Source organism: Hyperoodon ampullatus, assembly GCF_949752795.1.
Source record: "Hyperoodon ampullatus genome assembly, chromosome: 3".
NCBI classification, from domain to species: Eukaryota; Metazoa; Chordata; class Mammalia; order Artiodactyla; family Ziphiidae; genus Hyperoodon; species Hyperoodon ampullatus.
In genome coordinates, this window is record NC_136916.1 from 92,307,885 (window position 1) to 92,330,809 (window position 22,925).

At 57.0% G+C, this 22,925-nt stretch overlaps 2 protein-coding genes across 4 annotated transcripts; one reads left to right on the forward strand and one right to left on the reverse strand.

The window, feature by feature from the left end:
• Positions 1 to 335: 335 nt before the first annotated feature.
• Positions 336 to 3,846, reverse strand: DUOXA2 (dual oxidase maturation factor 2; the record flags this gene model as incomplete). The annotated part of the gene is made up of 6 exons (XM_079699857.1): positions 336 to 716; positions 1,073 to 1,287; positions 1,650 to 1,863; positions 2,123 to 2,257; positions 2,538 to 2,595; positions 3,700 to 3,846. 6 exons carry the CDS (start codon positions 3,844 to 3,846, stop codon positions 523 to 525), a joined length of 963 nt encoding a protein of 320 aa, XP_079555983.1. The 3' UTR covers positions 336 to 522.
• Positions 3,847 to 4,966: 1,120 nt separating this feature from the next.
• Positions 4,967 to 22,337, forward strand: DUOX2 (dual oxidase 2; the record flags this gene model as incomplete). 3 transcript variants are annotated; one of them, XM_079699851.1, is made up of 33 exons in its annotated part: positions 4,967 to 5,039; positions 5,327 to 5,416; positions 5,668 to 5,832; positions 6,433 to 6,620; positions 6,781 to 6,982; positions 7,081 to 7,247; positions 7,629 to 7,689; positions 7,870 to 7,966; positions 8,414 to 8,504; positions 8,778 to 8,880; positions 9,367 to 9,530; positions 10,064 to 10,239; positions 10,441 to 10,559; positions 10,922 to 11,059; positions 11,280 to 11,393; positions 11,591 to 11,793; positions 12,089 to 12,274; positions 13,070 to 13,295; positions 13,375 to 13,468; positions 15,073 to 15,260; positions 15,782 to 15,851; positions 16,275 to 16,358; positions 16,895 to 17,073; positions 17,231 to 17,461; positions 17,622 to 17,721; positions 18,427 to 18,476; positions 18,762 to 18,889; positions 19,142 to 19,295; positions 20,543 to 20,775; positions 20,998 to 21,156; positions 21,507 to 21,662; positions 21,810 to 21,938; positions 22,215 to 22,337. In XM_079699851.1, the coding sequence occupies 33 exons, from the start codon at positions 4,970 to 4,972 to the stop codon at positions 22,335 to 22,337; spliced, it is 4,638 nt and encodes a 1,545-aa protein (XP_079555977.1). The 3 variants fall into 3 exon arrangements, with proteins under 3 accessions (XP_079555977.1, XP_079555976.1, XP_079555978.1); XM_079699850.1 differs by having other exon boundaries at positions 4,970 to 5,039; positions 15,073 to 15,264; positions 15,765 to 15,851; XM_079699852.1 differs by having other exon boundaries at positions 4,970 to 5,039; positions 15,073 to 15,254.
• Positions 22,338 to 22,925: the final 588 nt, after the last annotated feature.

Sequence of the window (22,925 nt, forward strand, 5' to 3'; positions counted from 1 at the left end):
GAGGGGGATCCCACAGGGCCAGCGGGGGTGGAGGTGCGGGGGAATGACCTGCCTGGTCACTGCTACCATCCACTTGGAGCAGCTCAGGAAGATGCAGGCTCTGATTGGTTCTTCTCTGGGCTCACTAGAGGGCACCCTCTCCCAGACCCTTTCCCCGGTTACTCTGCTTTCTTCAGACACAGAGAAGCCGGCGTCTGTGGCAAAGCAGAGAAAGAGTGTACTAGGCTGCCTCCAACCCAGGGAAGTCTCCCCAGAGCTTGTATCCCAAAAAGTCTCGAAAAGCCATGGAAAATAATGGGAGAAAGTTTAAAAAAAAAAAAAAGAAAAGAAGAAGAAGAAAGTTTATTTACAGCTCACCCTGGGAGACTCTTTCCCGGGTGCAGGCGGCACATCTGAGGCCACCGGCCTTTCACCCCCACGCCTCCAGCGCAGTGCCCTCCCGGAGCTCCCCAGGCCCGGTGGGCACTGCTCCCCAGCCTGCGGGGCACCAAGGCAGAGTAGTAGTCCGAGGTTGAGTCCCTTTCACAGTTTAGTACTGATGGTTAAGTCTGAGGCCCAGAACTGCTTATGCAGTGGGTTGTTGAGGATGAGAGGAGAGCTCCCTTTCGCCTGACTTTCGAGGCCCTTGACGCTTCCATCCAAGAAGGTGCGAAGAGCGTTGGTCCGAGCGTAGTGGAGACTCAGCACCGCCACTCCGAGGAGGAGGCACAGGATGCCTGCGTTAGCGCAGTCGCGGGTAAAGAGGGCGGTCAGGGCTCCAGAACCCGGCCGCCCGTCTCCATCTATTGGAGGTATTTGCGTTTCCTCCCCAGACACACCCAACACGGAAAGACCTCTAATATGGCATACCTGATACACGGGTTCGCACGCCACTGGGGCAAGATACCGAACCCTTCCGAACTCCCTTCCCCTCCTCTGTAAAATAGGCACAACAGTGCCTGCCTCTACGAACTATTGAGAGGGGCAAATTAGATAATATACGTGAACTCATTTTGCAAATCGGAAAGCGCACGCTGGGATAAATCTCGTCTCTGCCCCCAGACGCCCGGGGGCCGGTTCCCTCGGTCCTCACCCGTGGCCAACGTGATCCAAAAGGCGGCACCGTAGTGAGTGGTGAGCTCGGAGGAGCCAAGGCGGAGCTGGCAGAGAGTCACGCTGGAGATGGAGGCGAAGGCGAAGACGGAGAAGAGTGCGAAGGCGCCGGTGATCAGGAGAGCCAGGCCTCCGTAGTGCGGGACCGGCATGGAGAGCAGCACGTTGGAGAGGAGCCAGAAGCAGAACGCCACCCTGCGGGGAGGGGACCAGCGGAGCTGTGAGCCGGATTACCCCAGCCCGCCCGGGTTCCCACGGGCTCGCCTCCCCTACATCCCGGCCCCAGAACAAAAGCCCGGGGCTGGGATGGCGGAGACGCAGGGAAACACTGGAGGGGAGTAGCCGGCGCCCAGCCATTGCTGGGTCTCTTCGGATTCCCACGGTCTGTACGGACCTCGTGACCATCTGCGCGCGAGGCGGCAACTCTCACCCCAAGCGCGTCGGGCTGTAACTGTAGCTCACATCCTCCGCCTCACATGCCCCCACCCCGACCCCCGCCACATACACACACGCACGCGCGCGCCCAAGCACGCAAAGTGTCTTCTTTCCGCGCTCACCACAGCGTGGCCGAGGCGTAGTGTCCCGCCAAGCGGTATTGGCGGTAAACCCCGCAGGGGCTGCTCGGAGTGAACTTCTCCGCCAGATAGAGAACTGGATCCGGCAGCCCCTTCTGCAGTGCCTCCGTGTACGCCCCAGCATAGTTTTCGCCCATCCGCCAAATGAACTGCTCGTTGTAGTCGATGGTCTCGTTCAACTGCTGCACTGGGTTCCCTGCGGAGGGCGGCGGCGTCACCCGGCTGCGTACAGCGAGGACCGGGCAACTAAGCGGATTCGGATAGGAAAGTGAGAATCTTGAGAGAAGTAGGTTTGGCAGCGGTTGGGGAAAACACAAATCAATGAGAGCCAAAAGCTATTCTATATGAGCTTGTGGGAGCTGTCCTCACAGGTCCTCCAGCTGCCCCTGCCTGCCACACACCCCCAACCATGGTGTCTGCCAACCTCAGGGGTTCACTTCGCCGCAGCTCCTCACCTGTGAGTGTAACATTCACGCCCTCCAGGCCCACGTGCAGACCGACGTGGGCTCGGACGCGTGCCGCACTGAAGGCCTTGTAGGATGTATTGGTGCTAACTCTGCCCACTGACCATTCTGCGCTGAAGTGTACCGCTGTGGGGAGAGGCAAACCGTGGGGGAGGGGAAAGATTAGGGAGAAGATTGGGGAGATAGGATTGGGAGCGTGGTGATGGGAGTTGGGACACTGAACAGAGATGGGGGGGTCTAGGAGTCCAAAGGGATATACACGGTAAGGGTGGAAGAGTGGGCACTAGAAAGAGAATGGGAAGAGGGAGCGGGAACCCATCCCCGGTTCTCCATTTTCCCAGGTGCCCTCAGGCCACATCCTTCCTCACCCCAGGTCCTCTCCCACTCCGCTGCATCACACACTCACCCACAATTTCTGCTCCTATGAACAGGCTGAGGAGAACTCTCACCAACCAGAACCAGCGCTGCAGGAACAGGAACTGGGTCAGGCCTGGGTACTGCCCAACCAGAGTCCCCAAGCTCTCCCTTGACCCCATGCCACCCGGGCCTTTAGTGCTTCTGCAACTTCCCTCTCTTGCCCACTTCTCCCAGTTACATTCCTGACCTTTAAAGGCTGAAGTCAAGTCATGCAAGTCCCTCTGAGCCACTGGCATTTTCTAATGTTTTCTGGCTGCATGATTCTGCCTCCCAGCCCCATTTTCCAGTCCACCCTGCAACTGGGCTGTCTCTATCTGGTGCCCTCCCACCACCTTCATCCCCCTTCCTCTCTAGATATCTGACTCCTAGTCCTGGTCCCACCTCCTGCTTGGGTCACTGCCATGATGAGGCTCAGTGAGTCCAGAAGTGCTAGGCAGGCAGTGATCACCTCCCTCAGGAGAGGGAGGCCTCAAGGTCTGGTCACCAAGTAGAGGAGGTGCGAACATAACCTCTCAGATATTACTAGGTGTGCCAGTTTCCCAGAAAACCAACACAAGACTCAGGGAGGCTAGGTCCTCCTAGACTTGAAAAACAGACAACTTAGGTTCTGGGAGAGGAGGGAATCTAAGAAAAAGTGCCCAGTCTGCTACAACTTCGAAGAAATTTCTGTGGAGAAATCTGTCATTAGGATGGGGGCTCCCACACACATGACTCAACCCAGTGCACAGGTGAAACACAGCAGTATGAGTTGCTGGTTTCTGTCCTCTTGGCCAGAAGGTCATCACCTGAGGTCGGGATGGGAGTGGTATGGGAGTGGAGGTGCAGCCTGAGGAGAGGCAGGAGACCCCTGCAGTACGTGAAGACTAGAACTGGCCCCAGGATTACTGGACTGGGCACCCACTCTCTGCAGCAGCCTCCTGAATGTTCCAGCTGGGGTCAGCCTCTGGATGTCTTGTATGGGACCTCTCCCTAACCTTGGGAAGGGGTGCTTGCTGGGCCAGACTTCTGGCTATGCTCCACCTGTCTGGTTCAGTGCTTCAGTTTGACTATTCACGGAAGATCTTGCTGCCGTCTTAACTGTCCTGTCCTCCAGAGACATGCTGTCCTTGACGCCCTCCACCCCCATACCCAAGCTTCTAGTACCCCCTTACCGAGTGGCCACGAATCCCGGGTAAGATGAGTAGGAAGCTGGCAGCCAAGGCCAAGAACACCAGAATGACAATGAGTAGCGGGACGCTGATGCCGGCGGCATGCCGGGGCTGAGGGTAGAAGGGCAGCACACCGTTCCACAGAGTCATGCTGCAACCCGGCCGAGCTGGGTCTGTTCCAGCGGGGAGAGCGGTCACTGGCGTCCGAGCCCGGATCCCACTTCTCTTTACCCCGTTCCCTGCGTGCGAGGACTGGACCCAATAGACAAGTCAAGTCTGAGCGCCTCGGCTTGCCCCTAAGGAAGCGCAGCAGCTAGCTGCCCTCAGGCACTCTGGGTTGGCCGGGACGGAGTTAGGTAGGTGGGAGGGCGGGCTCTGCGTGTTCACTCTGCGTTTAGAAGTCGCAGAGGACCTGAAATCCTTTTTATAGCAGCCTGGGCAGCGTGCCGAGCCGTGTCTGGGCTTTGCAGCCAGGTCCCAGAGGGAAGAGATCATGCAAATGAGAGGCGAATGTTGCTATGCAAATGAGAGGAGCCCCGCCTGCATAGCAAGACGGTGAGTCCCAGTCCAGATGCTCACATCTGGTGCTGGTCTGGCCTGAGTGGACACCTGCACAGTTGGCCTCAGAGGACCCAGAAAGGAGGGTGAGAATGAAGCCGGGGAGGCTGAGGATCTGCGGAGCTGGGGAGGAGTGGTGGGGGAGAGGCAGAGAGCAGAGGAGAGAAGCAAAGATTCCAAGAAAAAGAAGACTTCTGACCCCGATGGGGGCCCTAAGCCCGAGGTTTGAGTGGGACTTGGGACCTGATCTTCCCATCCCTCGTGTCCATGCACAGGCATTCACTGAGGGGTATGAGGGACTGCAGGTTCCAGATTCCCAGCTCACTAGCCACGTTCCTTTCCCTGCCTCCTCTAGGAGAAGCAGTTCCTGAGGGGTAGGACTTAAGGCTTTGTTCGGGACCTGGGAGGTTGGAGGTAAAATCCTGCCAGAGACTGACAAGCCCCAGAGGATTTGTGCCTCCCGGGTTCCTGTGTGTGATCGGGGTTAGTTCTTCCACGGGGTGGAGGGTGGGGACCAGTGTCACTGCCTTGAGGGCTGCTTGTGCCTTTAAAAAAGTGCCCTGCGGGTGCGGGTCCTTGGCGACGTTTCTAAAAGCTTCGCTCCAGAAGTGGACACAGCTGGCGCTTCCTCCTCCTGTGCCAACTGTCGGTGTGGGGGACGCCTGCTCCGTGTCCCTCACGTACCACCTCCCACCCCCTTGGCTGCAGGGTCAGCATGCTCCGTGCAAGGCCAGAGGCCCTGGTGCTCCTGGGAGCTCTGCTGACTGCACTCCTGGACCCCGCGGGTAAGTACCAGGCACCCCTAGTTCGGGATGTCTCCCAGTTTCCCTTGGGAGTTGGGGAAGGGAGACGTGCAGGCAAGCGGCTTCCTGAGGCTACAAGATCGGGTGAGATGGCTGAGCGGCTCAGCCAGATGGGAAACTTCCTGGCGCAGCCTAGACGTCGCGCGAGTATCGCCACTTGGGTCGGGTTGGGGGCGCTGGGCGGTCTGGAGAAGCACGGGCCGAGGCCGTCGGGTCCCAGAGGGGTCGCAGGGAGGCTAGCACTGAGTGGACCACCCTCTGACCCACAGGAGGCCAGGACTCACTCTCGCTGACCTGGGAAGTGCAGCGCTATGACGGCTGGTTCAACAACCTGAGGCACCACGAGCGTGGCGCTGCCGGTGCGTCCCGTGGTCTGGGGTGGGGAGCGGCTAGTGGAGGGCAGGGTGGCGGGAGACCCGGTGCGGAGAAGCCGAGAGAGCGCGCCGCCAGCCGCCCGGCTGCCTGCGCCGCGAACTCCTATGCACTCCTGGGGACAGAAGAAGGGGTCTCGTCAGTGGGAGTGGGGAGTTGGAGGGAGGCGTAGAGCGAGGTTCGTGGGCTTGTTGGAGACGGAGTGCTCTGACAGAGCCCGGCTCCCTGCTTCCCACAGGCTCCCGACTGCGGCGCCTTGTACCAGCTAATTACGCGGACGGCGTGTATCAGGCTCTGGGGGAGCCGCTGCTGCCCAACCCGCGCCTACTCAGCAACGCCGCCATGCGGGGCACAGCCGGGCGGCCATCCGGCCGCAATCGCACAGTGCTGGGGGTCTTCTTCGGTGAGAGCAAAGTGGGAGGACGCGTCTTCGGTGAGGGTTGACCTGGCGCTCAGCTCAGCGCCTGGGGAGAGGGGCCCTGAGGCCTCTCTGCAAGTCCACAGGAGACCGATACAAGACCCCGAACCACTTCCTCTCCCCGCCAAGCCTCACTTTAAGCCTTTCTTCTTCTTGGAGGGATTTGGGGGTGTTGATTCGGGGGTATTTGCTCTCCTAATCTTTCTCTTATCACTGACTACAAACCCAGGAGTGCCACTAACCCTCATTATAGCTCTTAGAAGCTGATTCCCCTGCCGCCCCTCTCCTCCTGTTGTGATTATATCTTCTTTCCCCCGAAGAGGGAGGGAGAGGCAGGATCTGTTAGGAGATGGGGACTGGCTTGGGGGAGCCCTTACATTAAGTATATTATTTTGATTCTCCCAACAACATTATGGGGTGGGCGAGGAGGGTACTATAACCCCACTTTGCAAATTAGAAAAAAGTTTTAGAGCTGGTGGCGCGGAAATTGCCTTGGAACCTCTGCCTTTAGGCTCTTCAGAAATTGGCGTCAGCCTTGGCGGTGGGGAGTAGCGATTCTCACCCGTTTGCCCCCTACACCCGCAGGCTACCACGTACTCTCGGACCTGGTGAGCGTGGAAAAGCCTGGCTGCCCGGCCGAGTTCCTCAACATCCACATCCCGCCCGGAGACCCCGTGTTCGATAGCGACCAGAGCGGGGACGTGGTGCTGCCCTTCCAGAGGAGCCGCTGGGACCCCGAGACCGGACAGAGCCCCAGCAACCCCCGGGACCTGGTGGGCGGGGCAGGCGGCTGCGGGGGTGGGGGGGCGGGACCTGAGGCAGCTGGGGAGAGGCTCCCACCCCCAGCACACCCGCAACGGCCGCCCGGCCCTCGCCCGCCCTGAGCCGCCTCGGCCACCCGAACCCCGGCTCAGCCTCCCGCTGTCCCCGCAGACCAACGAGGCGACGGGCTGGCTGGACGGCAGCGCCATCTATGGCTCCTCGCACTCCTGGAGCGACGAGCTGCGGAGCTTCTCCGGGGGGCAGCTGGCGTCGGGGCCCGACCCCGCCTTCCCCCGGGACGCGCAGGACCCGCTGCGCATGTGGACGGCGCCCGACCCCGCCACGGGACGGCGCGGGCCCCGGGGACTGTACGGTGAGGCGGCGGGGGCGCGGGCGGGGGGCCGGCGAGGTGCGCCCCCCTCGGGCCCACCCGCGCTCAACTCCTCCCCTGCGTCCCCACCGCGCGAGCAGCCTTCGGGGCGGAGCGAGGGAACCGCGAGCCCTTCCTGCAGGCGCTGGGCCTGCTCTGGTTCCGCTACCACAACCTGTGGGCGCAGATGCTGGCCCGCCAGCACCCGCTCTGGGGGGACGAGGAGCTGTTCCAGCACGCGCGCAAGAGGGTCATCGCCACCTACCAGGTCGGTCGCGCGGCCCTGCCCCCACGTCCTGGTCCCCGGGAGACTCCGCTGCCCCGCAGAGCCCTCCATCCTTGGACAAGCCCACCCAGAAACACCCCTCCCCAGACAGCTACCGTCTAGGGAAAGTCCCTGAGAGTGATAAGGAGGCAAAGCGCTACTTATACCAGAGGTTTTCTCGTGATTGTTATTTAGCTGCCCCTCCCCCCTGCCCTCGTTCCTCGTGGGCAACGGGAACCTCCGCCCCTCTCCTGTTTGAGTGTCTCTCCCGTGACTGCCCCTGCCTGGTCCTCGTCTCCCACCTAAGCCTTCCTTGAGCTCAGATCCCTCCTGGCCTGGCTGCTCCAGCGCTGGCCTCCCATTTCCCCCTCTCTTGACCCTCAGAACATCGCGATGTATGAGTGGCTGCCCAGCTTCCTGCAGCAAGCACCGCCGAATTACACAGGTGAGGGAGTTTGGGGAACACCTGGGCTGAGGGGTTTTGGGGAGGCGGAGGGGGTCAGGATCCTGTCAGGACAGGATCCAGGATCTCTGTCCTTCTTCAGGACAAAGAAGACAGGTGGGTTCATGTGACGAGAGTGTGTGAGGGTAAAGAGCCTATTTCTCTTCTTACCCCTGTGGACAGAGTACCGCCCTTTCCTGGACCCCAGCATCTCTCCGGAGTTCCTGGCGGCCTCTGAGCAGTTCTTCTCCACCATGGTGCCCCCTGGCGTCTACATGAGGTGAGGGAGGGTCTGGCTGAGCAGCACAGTGGCAGAGGTGAACGAACGCTTAGTGGTCTTGTGGGCCTGGGGCCTTTTTTACACCCCTACAGTTTCATGGGGGAAAAGAAGCAGAATTTGGTGCCCTGAAACAGCACCCTGGGGTAGGAAGTTCAGTCTTAACAGGAAAATCTCCCCATTTCCTCCTAATGGCTGAACTTCAGTTGTTGAGAGAAGGATTTGTCCAGCAGCTGGGTCACTCTCTTCCCTCCTTCTCTTCCTACCCTGTGTGGACAAAGAGCAACCTCTACCTTCAATCCGCACTCGTTGCCAAATCCCTGCCATGTTCAAGGAAGTTCCGAGGACACCCCTTAGTATTGGCCAGACCCCCTCTGAACCCCTCACCCCACTCAACCCCACCTCAACTCCTCTGAATTCTCTTACTGCATCCTTGATTCCGCATTTCAGAAACACCAGCTGTCATTTCCAGATGGTCCTGAATGAGGGTTTTGTCAGCTCCCCAGCTCTCAGAGTCTGCAACAGCTACTGGATTCGGGAGGTCAGCCTGGGGTCAGGGGCAAGGGGAGGTGGGTCAAGGTCAGTCTCATCACACAGGCGGGAAAAGCAACAATTCCAGTTCTTAGGTGTTGCAGCTCCAGGGTGGTAGGAGTTGAAGGGTAGAGTGATCAGAAAATTATCTGGGGACAACAGCTCAAGAGAGTCTAGGACTGGCCAAGGGCCCTTTATCCTGAGGTGCTGCATTGGTCCTGAGAAGGACCTGGCTTTAGGGAGGGGCCTAAGAACCTACCTTGAGTGTGTTGTTTTTTTCCAGAACCCCACTCTGAACAGTGCCGAGGCAGTGAATCATCTGCTGCTGGGAATGGCCTCCCAGATTTCGGAGCTGGAGGACAGGATAGTGGTTGAAGATCTGAGGGGTAAGCACTGGAGGCAGAGGGGATGAGGGCCCAGAGGTCCGGGAGCCTGGGGACCCTTCTGGGTTAAGCATCAGGCAGACCTAGGGTACCTACAATGCAGGAACATAGATAAACACACAGTAAACGGCCATTAGAAGAAAACAAGCTTTATTCTAAATTACCAACATCTGAGTATGCGGGGGAAGGGTGGCACCACAATCTCTGATGCTTAGGTCGCTAAAGGTTTTTGTCCAGCCCTATGCTGAGGTTAAGGAGGTGGGACGGAGAATTTACTGCTTGGTGACTAGAACAGTCCTGAGTCTTAAGGGAAGCGTTTTGCCAGAAAAATTGCCCCTGGTCACACATGATGACAGTGACCCTACACCAAGGCAGGTCACATGTCAAGGAGTGCTGAGTGTGGGTAATGCCAACAGCCCAATTCAAGGCTGCTGGGCGAAGAAGGGTTAGAGGGACTGAGCCTAGAGCCTGGTCCTCTCTCCTCCTCAGATTACTGGCCTGGCCCTGGCAAGTTCTCCCGTACTGACTATGTGGCCAGCAGCATCCAACGTGGCCGAGATATGGGGCTGCCCAGCTATAGCCAAGCCCGACAGGCCTTGGGGCTGAAGACCCCAGAGAGCTGGAGTGACTTCAACACCAGCGTGGACCCTCAGGTCAGGAATAGTGATGATAATAATGGCAGCTAAAGCTGTCTTGTGGTGATACTGTTCTAAGTCCTTTACACATGTAACACATTTAATCTATGTCAAGAACGTTACAGAGTAGATACCATAATTATTGTTGTTTTACTGATGACGTAATTGATAAGTCAGTCTTGGAGGCAGGATTTAAATTCAGCCATCTGATTCCAGAGTATCCTCACACTGCATTGTACCATTACTGCAGAGTGGCCCCTGGGTTGGGTGCCATTGTCCTATTCCTGCAGGCTGTCTCCCCAGGAGTTGGGTGACCCTGAAGCTGCTGATCACTGGGGGTAGGCAGTCTGGGTAGTGACGCACTGGTCCTCCCACCAGACTTGTCACCACCTGAGGAGTGCTGCCTAGATAGAGGAGACTTCCTCAGGCCTGAGCAGCAAGCCAGGCAGCTGATGGGGTCCTGTGTTTGAGGGATGGGGCAATAGTGGCTGCCCTCCCAACACAAAACCATACCCATGCTCACACACTCCTCGCTTCCTGTGTGGCCCCAGGTGCTGAATGCCACAGCCGCCCTGTACAACCAGGACCTGTCCCGGCTGGAGCTACTCCCCGGGGGGCTCCTGGAGAGCCATGGGGACCCTGGACCCCTCTTCAGCACCATCGTCCTTGATCAGTTTGTGCGACTGCGGGATGGCGACCGCTACTGGTTTGAGAACAGCAGGAATGGGTGAGGCCTGCCTGGGTTCCCACCTCAGACTCTACCTCGGCCTGGGCCCTAGACCCTCTGCCTGTAAACAGCACCCGGCCGTCCCAGCACCCCTCCCCAACCCCTCTCGGTCTCTTTTCTCATCTGGGTCCCTGGGCCTGAGTTTGCTGGAGACCTGTGTCCCCTTCCCATCCCAACAATTCCTGGCTTTCTCTAACTTAGGCTATTCTCCATGGAGGAAATTGCAGAAATCAGAAACACCACTCTTCGGGACGTGCTGGTGGCTGTCACCAGCGTGAACCATGGTGCCCTGCAGCCCAATGTCTTTATTTGGCAACAAGGTGGGTGGCCTGGGAGAACACAAGCAATGGTGGCAGAGAAGAGACAGAGATTGTGTGGGGATCACTTGGTGCTGTCCAGGGAGCTAGGCACCAGGCAGCTCCTTCTGTGTTGGTCTGGGAGGCCTGCATTAGGCCACCTCCCACAGTAGAGACTAGACTGGTTTGCAGGCTGAACGTTGTGGTCAAGTTGGGATAGATGCTGAGAGATGGGATGTGGAAGAGGAATTTTTGATGGGAACAAGTTCCAGGGAGGAGGGTTTGGGAGGGAGTGGGTACCTGGTCCTTTATAGGACAGAAGGGAAGGCTGCCTGGCCAAGGAGTTGGATCCTCAGGCCCTGAGATCTTCTGTGTCTTTCCCTCAGGTGCACCCTGCCCTCAGCCCCGGCAGCTCAGAAGTGAAGACTTGCCCCCCTGTGTGCCCCTGACTGTGACTCATTTCTTCGAGGGCAGTGGTCCTGGTTTTGGCATCACCATCGTGGCTCTGTGCTGTCTCCCACTAGGTGAGCCCTTTACCCCTTCGCCCATTTCTCTTCTGGCTCCCCTCCTCCTCACAGACTGTCCCTGCCCCTTATTACCTGCTGGCCTGTAAGGCTAGCTCCTAGGTACATTTGAAGCCAGGCTCAAGGGGCCTTGGGAAGGGAGCGGCAGCAGCCAAAGCCTCAGTAGGCGAGGCTGTAGGCAAGGCCCCCCCGCCCAGTGTCTCCTTCTGACCCCCTTCAGTGAGCCTGCTTATCTCTGGGGTGGTGGCCTATTTCCGGGGCCAAGAGCGCAAGAAGCTACAAAAGAAAGGCAGAGAGAGTGTGAAGAAGGAAGCAGCCAAAGATGGAATGTCAGGTGAGATGGGGCCAAGGGGCGGGAAGGGGGAAGGGGACAGATGGGGGGGCGGTGCTGGGAGAAAGAACCAGGTTACAGGTGTGGGGAGAGAGCCAGGCTTTGGGGGTGCCTGCTCAGACTGGCAGAGTGGAACCAGCCTGAGGGCAGAGGCCTGGGGACCTCTGCTGAACCACTCTGCCCCATTGTCCCTTCCCTAGCGATGGAGTGGCCGGGACCCAGGGAGAGGAGCTATCCCATCACCATCCAGCTGCTCCCAGACAGGCGTCTGCAGGTCCTGGACAGGCGTGTCTCTGTGCTCCGCACCGTCCAGCTGAGGCCCCCGCAGCAGGTCCACCTCATCCTGTCCAGCAACTGTGGACGCCGCGCCCTGCTGCTCAAGATCCCGAAGGAGTATGACCTGGTATGGCCCATCCTACCTCCCCGGCTTGGGCTGCCCTCGCACATCTCCCCTCTCACGGCAAGTCCTCTCCGGCCACCCTGTCCTCAGCTACAGAGCTCAGTTGTGAAGGCTGATGCTGGGAGGAGGCACTCCTTTCAGAGGTCCCCAGACCCACCAGACTCTCCCTCTGACCCCCTTTGGGCCTCTCACCTGGCCCCAGCCGGGATGGAATGGGGGACAGCTTTTTTCTCCATCCCCCAACCCAAGACCCTTTGAGGGGAGGCTGAACCAGAAGCTTGAGCCTTCCTCCCACCAGGTGATGCTGTTTAACTCCGAGGAAGAGCGAGGCATCTTTGTGCAGCATCTGCAGGGCTTCTGTGTGAGCTGGGCTCTGGGCCTTGATGTGGCTGAGATGAGTGAGAACGAGCTGTTCAGGAAGGCTGTGACCAAGCAGCAGCGGGGCCGCATCCTGGAGGTCTTCTTCAGACACCTGTTTGCCCAGGTGCCTGACTGTGCCTTTTGGAGGCAGGGCCGGGCCCAGGGGTTGAAGGGACCCTGGGCTGGACAGGACCCTATGTGGGGTGATCTAAGCTTCTGCTCTGTGGGCTGGAGATTTCAGTTTCCTCATCTATGAAACAGTGATTAAAATAGGATCCATCCCTTTAGGTTGCTGTGAGGATTCAGGGAGATGGTCTACATCAGTGGTTCTCAAAGTGTGGCCCCTGGACCAGCAGCAGCAGGCTCATCTGGGAATTTGTTAGAAATTCAAGTCCTCAGGCCCTCCCCCAGGACCTAGGAAAGCAGAACTCTGGGGTTGGGGCCCACAAGCCCACCAGAGGCTTCTGATTCACTCTAAAGTTTGATAAACACTGTTCTATGTACAGGGTTTAGCCCAAGTGCTTACTTCATTATAGGCATTTAACAAATGGTAGTTACATGTATATGACTTTTAAAATCAGGCACATGGCAGCCCTGTCTGAACTGACAATAGAACATATCTTTAGCCCCTTCCTCCCTGTCCACTTAATGTCTGCTGCAGCTTCTGTCCCCAGTGTAGGCTTTCTCACTTTGCATTCCCAAACTGTGCCCCTCCCCATTCCTACCCCATCCCCTGCTACAGTCACCCCCTCTGCAGGAAAGCAGAAGCCCAAGTCAGAAGTTTATCTAATGACCGTGAGCAGCCACCAGGGCTTACCCTTTCTGAGCTGGACTTTGGGGAGATGTGAGAGGTCACTGAACTGCTTCCAGCCAGGCCTCACCTCCCTCTCTCCTTCCCTCTGCTGCTGCCCGAGTGCAGGTGCTGGACATTGACCAGGCAGACGCCGGGACCCTGCCCCTGGACTCGTCACAGAAGGTGCGGGAGGCCCTGACGTGTGAGCTGAGCCGGACTGAGTTTGCCGAGTCCCTGGGCCTCAAGCCCCAGGACATGTTTGTGGAGTCCATGTTTTCTCTGGCTGACAAGGACGGCAATGGCTACCTGTCCTTCCGGGAGTTCCTGGACGTCCTGGTGGTCTTCATGAAAGGTAGGGGGATGGTGCACCATCCCAGGAGTCAGGTGTCTTTCAGCAGAGAGGTGACGGGCATCCCCCTATCTCTTCCCAGGCTCCCCAGAGGACAAGTCCCGCTTGATGTTCACCATGTATGACCTTGATGGGAATGGCTTCCTCTCCAAGGACGAGTTCTTTACCATGATGCGGTATGGGGTGGGCCCCTCCAGTCCTGAGACTTCCTGATACTTTAAACAGGAAAACAGGTCAGGTCAGAGGAGGGTAGGCGAGGGGGTTATGAGTCCATCTGCATTGAGAGGTGGCCTAGGTACTATATCCTAGACACTCAGAGCATCCAGCTTCAGAAGTTTATCTGGCTAGGCCCCTGCCTCCAGGAGGGTCTGTATTTGCAGTGCCAACACCACCAGAAAATTCTCCCTGGTTACAAAAGACAACCAACATCAAGATGACCAGTAACAAAGCCCACTAACCCCTTCTGGATGCCTTTGGGTCTTTGCTAACTCTTCAAATGCTGTGCTTTACACAGTGAGATAATGAATCATGGAGGATGGATGCCCTGGGTCACTGCCAGTATTAATCACCATGACAGGCAGGAGGAGAAACGTGGCAAGTTTTTCTATATTCCAACCCTTCTCTCTTCCTGCTTCTTAAGCCATTTCTGGTTGTGGTGTGCTGATAAAGACCAGTTTTGAGCTCACAGACTTATTCCTGAAGACCATGCTCCTGTAACACAGCTGCCTGCAGCTCTATAAGGACAGGGTTCATATCTCTCTTTGTTCCCTACTGAATCCCCTCCTCCGCACTGTGATTGGCACATAGCAGGCATTCAATACATAGTTAACTGAATCAGATGAAACAAATAAGCAAATGAATAAACAGAATGCATAGAACAGCCCAGACCCTTTTAACTCTTCTACCCCTGTAAGCCTCCTCATTGCTTTCAGCTCTCACCTTAACTGCCACATTCTTTACAGTCCAGATACCACAACTGGACATGGGCTTCTGAAAGGGCTAGGGCGAAGCGCATTGCAGTTGTCCCTCGCTGGGCGTGCTGCTGCAGGACCCTCTAGGAGACGGTCTCTGCTCCCAGGGGCTGAGGTCCACCTCCTTGGCCTGTACTCAGTGTGGCTCTTGCTCAGTCTCACCCTGAGCAAGTGGGATGATGTGTTTTTTAATGTGATGGCAGTGCTTGCTGTGCCATGCACGCAAAGGTCTTTTTCTGCTGGATTCACACAAACTTGCATGTTTGTTTGCTTTTGTCCCAAAGCACAGTCTAAGAAAAGAGTTATGGCCACTGTAGCTGCCACTGTGGGTGCTGTCACATTGGGTGCGTAGATACTCCTGCCTATGCCCCAGGCTGTTGGCACAAGGAAGCAGCAGCCAGTGCAGCTACATCTCCTCTTCCAGCCCCCCGCTGGACCACGAACGGGTGCCTGGCGGTGGTGTGGGAGGTATCAACACAAGAGCCTGCCACGTGAGAGTGCCATGGCACACCTGGACAAGTCCCTACACTAAGTAGACATTCATCCCAGCTGTAGATGCCCCCCTGTTTGGGGACTGCTTTCTTTAACTGGTCAAGGTCACTTTCAATTTTGTTCTGCCTTTTGAGCCCTTGGCCACCCCACCCAGCTTAGTGTCAGCGGCAGGCTGGATGAACACTTTCTCAGTGCCATTTCCTGGGTCACTGGTAACCACATTAGATAGGCCAGGGCCCACCCCACCCAGCACCTGCCTGAACCTGACCTTGCCGGGTGACAGGCTGCTTTCGTCTCTCCTCCCTCTTCCTGCCCAGGTCCTTCATCGAGATCTCCAACAACTGCCTGTCCAAGGCCCAGCTGGCCGAGGTGGTGGAGTCCATGTTCCGGGAGTCGGGCTTCCAGGACAAGCAGGAGCTGACGTGGGAGGACTTCCACTTCATGCTGCGGGACCACGACAATGAGCTCCGCCGAACCCAGCTCTGCGTCAAGGGTGGAGGTGGAGGTGTGTGAGTTTGGAAGGCGTCAGGAACGGGCGTGTCTTCAAAATGAGAGTTCCTGGTGCATAGCACTCAGGTCTTATTTCTCTTTTAGTCCTTGGTGCCTAGTAGAGAGCCAGGCACGTGTAATCAAGGGCATCACATACACCTGTGCAATTTATGCACAAAGATACCCACTGAGGGGTCAGGGCAGGCTGAAGTCCAGCCTACATTCTACACACCAACCACGTGCATTGGTCTGGGGTGTGTCGGGCCAGAGGAAGAGGCCCTATTTTCTCTACACAAAAGACCTGCAGGGTTGCATCCGCCTGGAGGGGGGTCCCTTTGCTAACTGCACTCAGTTGCCACATTGTCTAGCAGTGGCCGCCGCCCTGTGTACAGTGGGTGCTCGGTGTGGGCAGTGAAGGAAGCAAGGCTGGAGAAAGAGATGGGGACATGACCAAGTCACTGGCAAGTGCCACGGCAGCCTTCCTAGGACAGTCTCCTCCCTCGTGGGGAAGCCCATCCAGCTTCTTGTTCTCCCCAGGTATTGGAGACATTCTTAAACCAAACGTCAGCTGTCGAGTGTCATTCATCACTCGGACTTCTGGGGAACGGTGAGTGGGAACGGGGCACTGGGAGGTGCCCTGGCTGGGTCCCCTGCAGAGAAATGAAGGAGTAGGGCTGGTGGAATCAGCCCCTGGGCCAGACGTTTGCTCTGAAAGTAGCTTTCAGCACACGGTTGTTCTAGTCCAAGTTCCAGCTGCCTCACACACATACCCCTTACTGCTCAGGAGCCTGGCTCTCTCCCTGCCCCTCCAGGGCAGAATCATTCTACAGAACATATGACCAGATCATGTTCATTCCTTCTGTCTTGCCTTCTGCCTGGCTTCTTTCTGACCGGTTTTATGGGCAGGTTCTGTGGACAGAAATGAGTCCCAGGATCTCTCCCCTCCCGCACCAGCCCCAACTCTGACTTGGTAGTTCTTCTCCTGGCTGCAAAGACAAGGGGAGAATGAGACCTATTTTTCTCTTCTCAGTTCTTGCCCTCAGGGAGTGGGGCTCCCTGTCTCAGAAGCCCCAGAGTTGGGAGGCCCTGGGTTGAAGAAGAGGTTTGGCAAAAAGTAAGTGTTTCCCAGACCCTTGACCCAAGGAGACATGGGGAGAATTCTCAAGGTCTCTGGTCTGCCCACACCTCCACACACAAGGAACCATCCTGAGACTCATTCCATGTGTCCCTGACCGGATTGGCAGGCTATTGAGTTAATGACTCTTCAGCCTCTTCCAACCTCTGCATCCTAATCTTCAGGCAAGGGGCCTGGCACTCAGATGCAACACTAGGCAGTGAGGGGTCTCCTGGCTCCTGCCTGCCTTGGGCACAGCAGTGAGGCCTGTGCAGGGAGCAGGAAGAAGGAAGCACAGAACAGAGGGGAGGAAGTGGAGATGGAGGAGTGGGGAGATGGAGGAGTGGGTGGAGAGGGCAAATAAAGCTGAGAGGCAAAGGCTTGGCAGAGTGGGATTCTACACCACAAAACCTTTTTCTTACATCTGTTGTGGCCCATCCTGACCGCTACCAGATCACCAGGTCTCCTTCATAGGGTAGCATTTAGGGGAGGACAGGGTGCCCTGACCTCAGGCCACCTGCCTCCCATTGCTGCAGGGCAGTGGTGCCCCCTCCCCGGCTATACACAGAGGCGCTGCAGGAGAAGATGCAGCGGGGCTTCCTGGCCCAGAAGCTGCAGCAGTACAAGCGCTTCGTGGAGAACTACCGGCGGCACATCGTGGTCGTGGCAATCTTCTCAGCCATTTGTGCCGGACTGTTTGTGGAGCGTGCTTACTGTAAGGAGAGTTCCAGGTGGTGGGCAGTGGGAGGGGAGATGTGAGAGCCTTCTGGTTGTTATTCTTGATCCTTAGGCGTCTGGATAGGGGATCCCAGCTGTTCTGACTGGAGTCCAGGCCTCTGTGCTGTGCTGATCCACCCCCACTGTGCCCCCAGACTATGCCTTTGCCTCGCCACCCTCGGGCATTGCAGAGACCACCCTCGTGGGCATCATCCTGTCACGGGGCACGGCGGCCAGTGTCTCCTTCATGTTCTCCTACATCCTGCTCACCATGTGCCGCAACCTCATCACCTTCCTGCGAGAGACCTTCCTCAACCGCTACGTGCCCTTCGACGCCGCCGTGGACTTCCATCGCTGGATCGCCATGGCTGCTGTCGTCCTGGCCAGTATGTGGCTCCCGGGCGCGCTCGTCACTGCTGCAGTCCCCTGGGTCGAGCTGTCGGGGAGGCAGTGGGGAGACTGGAGCTACTTATACTTCCTGCTCTCCTCGGGGCTGGAGGTAGAGTTGGCCCTGGAGGCGTCTCTAACAGGATGTGTCTCTCTCAGTTTTGCACAGTGCTGGCCACGTGGTGAATGTCTACATCTTCTCAGTCAGCCCCCTCAGCTTGCTGGCCTGCATCTTCCCCAGCGTCTTTGTGAATGATGGGTCAGTTTTGGGGAGGGTCCCCCTTGGGAATCCCGGGGCAGGCCTCAGGGTACAACAGAAAAGAGGTAGATGGCCCTAGACCCTCCACTCTCTCACTAAGTGAGGGCGAGAAGCTAGCATCCTTGGGAAGGCTGAGAGATGACTTCCTTGCCCTCAGGAAGGAAGCAGGCCATAACTGGCCAGGAAAGGAGTTTGGGAGATGAAGTCAGAGCCTCTTTCTCACGTGTACTTGACACATAGCTTGCTGTCTCAGCCTACTGTCCATTCACTGGGCAAATATTTGTGGAACACGTCCTGTGTGTCCATCCAGGAGCCAAAGAGTAGGGATGCCAAGATACATGCAGTCGTTCAACAAATATTTATTGAGCATTTACTCTGTGCTGGGCATTGTTTGAGCATAGGGATAGAGCATGGAGGTAAGCTCCCTGCCCTCATGGAGCTTACAGAATATGAACCAAGCACTCAAGGAAGCAAAGGTCAGCTGCAGTAGGAGAATTCAAGATAACACAGGAGGAATAATTGCTTTGAGATCAGAGGGTGGAACTGCAGGAGGCTGGGTGCCATGTTCTTTGGAAGGATCCTTGGCCTTCTGGGTTGAGGCCCAGTAACCTCCGCATTCAGGGCCGTCAGGAACAGAGTCACATTGCAACAGTGGTGGAGCCCCTCCTGCCCCAGCCTGAGGCTCTGGGTGTCTTTGTCCTACAGGTCCAAGCTTCCCCAGAAGTTCTACTGGTGGTTCTTCCAGACAGTCCCAGGTAAAGAGTGGACTGTATGTGGAGTCTGGGGTTTCTGAGGACTTTTGCTTTTGTCCTCATCTTCCCATGAATACACATGTGTCTATAGTGGTCATAGGATCCCTTTGCAGCCTCCAGCACAAGCCTCAGCTCCAGCCTTCTTTGGACAAGCTGTTCTGGGAGCCAGGGAGGGATGAGAGAGGTCAGGGAAGAAGAGCGGAATGGGGAAATGCCCTCTGGTATTCTCAGCCCAGGCTGAGGTCCCGAGACCAGGGGCTCTCTGACCCTGTCCCCCGCTGCCCCCAGGTATGACAGGGGTGCTTCTGCTCCTGGTTCTCGCCGTCATGTACGTCTTCGCCTCCCACCAGTTCCGGCGCCGCAGCTTCCGGGGCTTCTGGCTGACCCACCACCTCTACATCCTGCTCTACGTGCTGGTGAGGGAACTCTCTGGGCAGGGCCAGGCCACAGGACAGAGATGAGCACTCATGATGTGGGGAGGGAGCAGGGTGAATTGGACGCAAGATCTCAGACCGAGACCCCGAGATCTGAGACCACAGTCTATGGAGCCTATGCCAGCCCCATCTACCCTGCCCAGGCCCAGGGCCCAGGCAGGAAGTATCTGGGTAGGGTGGGTGCAGGAAGGGGGCCAGCTGGGCCTGAGCTATACTAACTGGCCATGTCTCCAGCTTATCATTCACGGCAGCTTCGCTCTGATCCAACTGCCCCGTTTCCACATCTACTTCCTGGTGCCAGCACTTATCTATGTGGGGGACAAGCTGGTGAGCCTGAGCCGGAAGAAGGTGGAGATAGGCGTGGTGAAAGCAGAACTGCTGCCTTCAGGTACCAGGCCTGGCCTGACCGTCGGTGGGGAGCATTGGAGGTCAACTCATGGGATGTGGGGAGACAGCTCCCCAGGCCTCATCATCCCATTGCTGCCTCTGTTAGCCTCTCAGGGACCCCTGCAGCTTTCCTGATGGAACTACAGCCCCCAAAAGAGCTGTGCTTAGTTCCCAGGAGGACTTACAGACAGTGAGAAGTGACTATGAGAAGAGGAGGCTGAAAGTGCATTCAGAGGGGTTTAAGGACAAGAAAGACCCGTGCTCGTGTGGCCTGGGTGCAGGGTGGGGAACCATACATCCCTCTCCCATTCCTTCACTCAGAATAACCTCTCTTCAGAGACAGATAAATGGCCCAGACTGCAAGAGTCTGTTGTTAAGAGTCAATGTTGGCCAGAGTGGGGATTCACATCAATGTAAAGGGTGGTGGAAGATGACTTAAGTGACAAGGGGTCGGCTAACCTTCAGGACTCACATAGTAAGAAAATTAACCTCACTTCAACTGTATTTCAATCAAGATTATTTAAGTGCAAAGTCTCAGCATGGTATTAGCATGCCTTCTGCATCCTCCAGTACTTGCGAATCTCCTTTTTCCACAAAGAGAGAACAAGCCTGAGGCTCAGCTATGGTCAGGCAACAAACAGTATCCAGCTAAAATTTGTTAAAACATGGTACCTTCTGTTTAGACCACATGATACTTAGGCAAGGCAATGTAGGGTATTGGTTAAGAACTTGGCCTCTGAAGCTAGATAGAGCACATGATGCTGGTTTTCTACTCACCCTAGTGACCTAAATGTTCTTCTCAAGGTAAATTGAATTGAAAAAGTCAATTTAAAGAAAAATGTTAGATAAATGATAGTGCAGGAGGTGTGCTGATATGGCCCACCATAAAGGTAACCCTCATATGGTGGAGGTTTGGCAAACACTGAGATGGTACCTGGGGAGCCTGAGGTCCCCTGACCTAGTAGGCTGGTATCCAGGACAGTGGTATCAGGCCTGGGCCCTTAGTGGGAAGAAGCAGCAAAGAGGAGGGGAGGGGCTGGAACAGGAGAGTAGAGAAGCCCAGCTCTTGAGTTACCCAGGAAACAGAGAAGGGGGCCCTCCATCTCCCAGCCCCAGAAGCCATACTCGCTCAGATCATGTGACTACTCCCTGTGCCTCAGGTGTGTGGAGAGGACAGTGTACCTGCCAGTCCTCAGGTACCAGGAGCAAGCCCTCTGATCCCTGCCTCTCCCTGCCCATGACCCCCAGGAGTGACCCACCTCGAGTTCCAGCGGCCCCAAGGCTTTGAGTACAAGTCAGGACAGTGGGTGCGGATTGCATGCTTGGCTCTGGGGACCAACGAGTACCACCCCTTCACCCTGACTTCTGCGCCCCACGAGGACACGCTTAGCCTGCACATCCGGGCAGTAGGACCCTGGACCATCCGCCTCAGGGAGATCTACTCACCCCCGACGGGTGACAGCTGTGCCAAACATCCAAAGGTGCCCATCACTGGGAACCACTTTTGGGGTTCTGGCATTGATAGAAGGTCCCCACCCTCCCTGACCTTGGGATAAGATGCTCCAGCCACCCCAAAGCCAGACTGGAAGAGGGCTGGCGTGCCTCAGAGAAATTAGTTCTCCCTGTCCTCCCCGCCCCCCCCATTTCTAACCTCAGAGCTGGGGAAGGGCCAGGCTCATCTCATCTTCCTCTTCTGTTGGCAGCTGTACCTCGATGGACCATTTGGAGAGGGCCACCAGGAGTGGCATAAGTTTGAGGTGTCCGTGCTGGTGGGAGGGGGCATTGGGGTCACCCCCTTTGCCTCCATCCTCAAAGACCTGGTCTTCAAGTCATCCTTAGGCAGCCAAATGCTCTGTAAAAAGGTGAGTGTCCCTCTCCCATTCTTCAAAGAAATGGGGACAGACAGCCTGATTGTGTCCCCACATCCCAGCAGAGTAGCATGATAAAAAGTCCCTGGCTCCTAGGCAACTGGTCCTGCTGGGGCCATTCATACCCAGTTGCCCAGATGGCAAACATTTGAGGGAGGGTAGAAGGTGTAGCCAGAAGAGCCTCTGCTGGGATCTGTGGCTAGAAGCCTTGGCTCAGGCCTGTGGGTCCTGCCAGAGGTTTGGTGCCTGTGGGGGGTCCAGGGCTTCCCACCATCTCAGTATAAGCATCTGGGTGGAGGAACCTTGAGCTGAGCTGAGTCAGAGCCCTAGTTGTGTGTCCCCAGATCTACTTCATCTGGGTGACACGGACCCAGCGGCAGTTTGAGTGGCTGGCTGACATCATCCGGGAGGTGGAGGAGAATGACCACCAGGACCTGGTGTCCGTGCACATCTACATCACCCAGCTGGCTGAGAAGTTTGACCTCAGGACCACCATGCTGGTACGTCAGGGCCGGCCAGGCAGGGCAGCTCAGTGGGTATGTGGGTTGAGGGTAAGGATGGCCAAGGCAGGTGGGTGGACCATCTGGACTAGGAGCTGACCCTGGCTCTGCCTGGCTGTGACCTTCCTCCTCTACTCCCTCCCCCAGTACATCTGTGAGCGGCACTTCCAGAAGGTGCTGAACCGGAGTCTGTTCACGGGCTTGCGCTCCATCACCCACTTTGGCCGACCCCCCTTCGAACCCTTCTTCGACTCTCTGCAGGAGGTCCACCCAAAGGTCAGTCCCACCCCGACCCATCCTTCCCCTGCCAGGACTTCCTGGCCCTCAAGCGGCCTGCAGCTGGGTACTGAGCAGAGGACCTCAGGATGGGGTCAAGCATTGGAGAAGGGCTTTAAACCCCACCCCCTGCCTCCCCAACTCAAGCCTTGTCCTCAGGGCCTGTGGTCAATGCCCTGGTCGTTCCAGCCAGGCTTGAGAAGCAGCTCCCTCCTGGGGAGGAAGCCCACAGGCCTCTGCTTCTCTGCAACCACTGTCCCCCCACACACTTGACAGGTGAGGAAGATCGGGGTGTTTAGCTGCGGCCCTCCAGGAATGACCAAGAATGTAGAGAAGGCCTGTCAGCTCATCAACAGGAAGGACCAGGCCCACTTTGTGCACCACTATGAGAACTTCTGAGCCCTCCCTCCCTGGTTCCTGATCCCTCCATGGACCAGCCCTGCCAGCAGTTTCTGTCAGAATTCACCTCAGGCCTCAGCTGGAGAGCTGGAAGAGCCTCTTCCCTCATTGCCCCATCTGTCCCAGGCTCTGAGAAGATAGAGGAGATCCTTCTAGCTTAAGCCACAGCAGGCTGTAGCAGACAAAGTGGGGAGGGGACAGTCCCTTCCTTGTGACAACTATGGAGGTGAAGAGATACAACCACCTTTTCCTCTGATAGGTCCCCATGTCTGTTTTCCTTCCAGAAAATCAATGTATTGCTTTGGTATTTTCTTGGCCTAGGCATTTGAGGGAGGACAGGGTGGGGATACCTGGTGTGAAGAGAGGGTTCTGAGTGAGAATCTCCTCAGAGCCCAGCTTAGAAGTTGCGATGCTAAACCTGGATGGCCTGCCTGCCTCAATTCAGTCTCCGAGGTCTTTTCCCTCCAGCTCTACCCCCCAACTCATTCCTGCTCCTAGAGGATCAGGAATCCTGAGGAGCAACCAGCAACGCCCGCTGCCCTCACCTCTTGGCTGGCCCTTCTCTTAGCCTGCTGGAGCAGCCCCTCA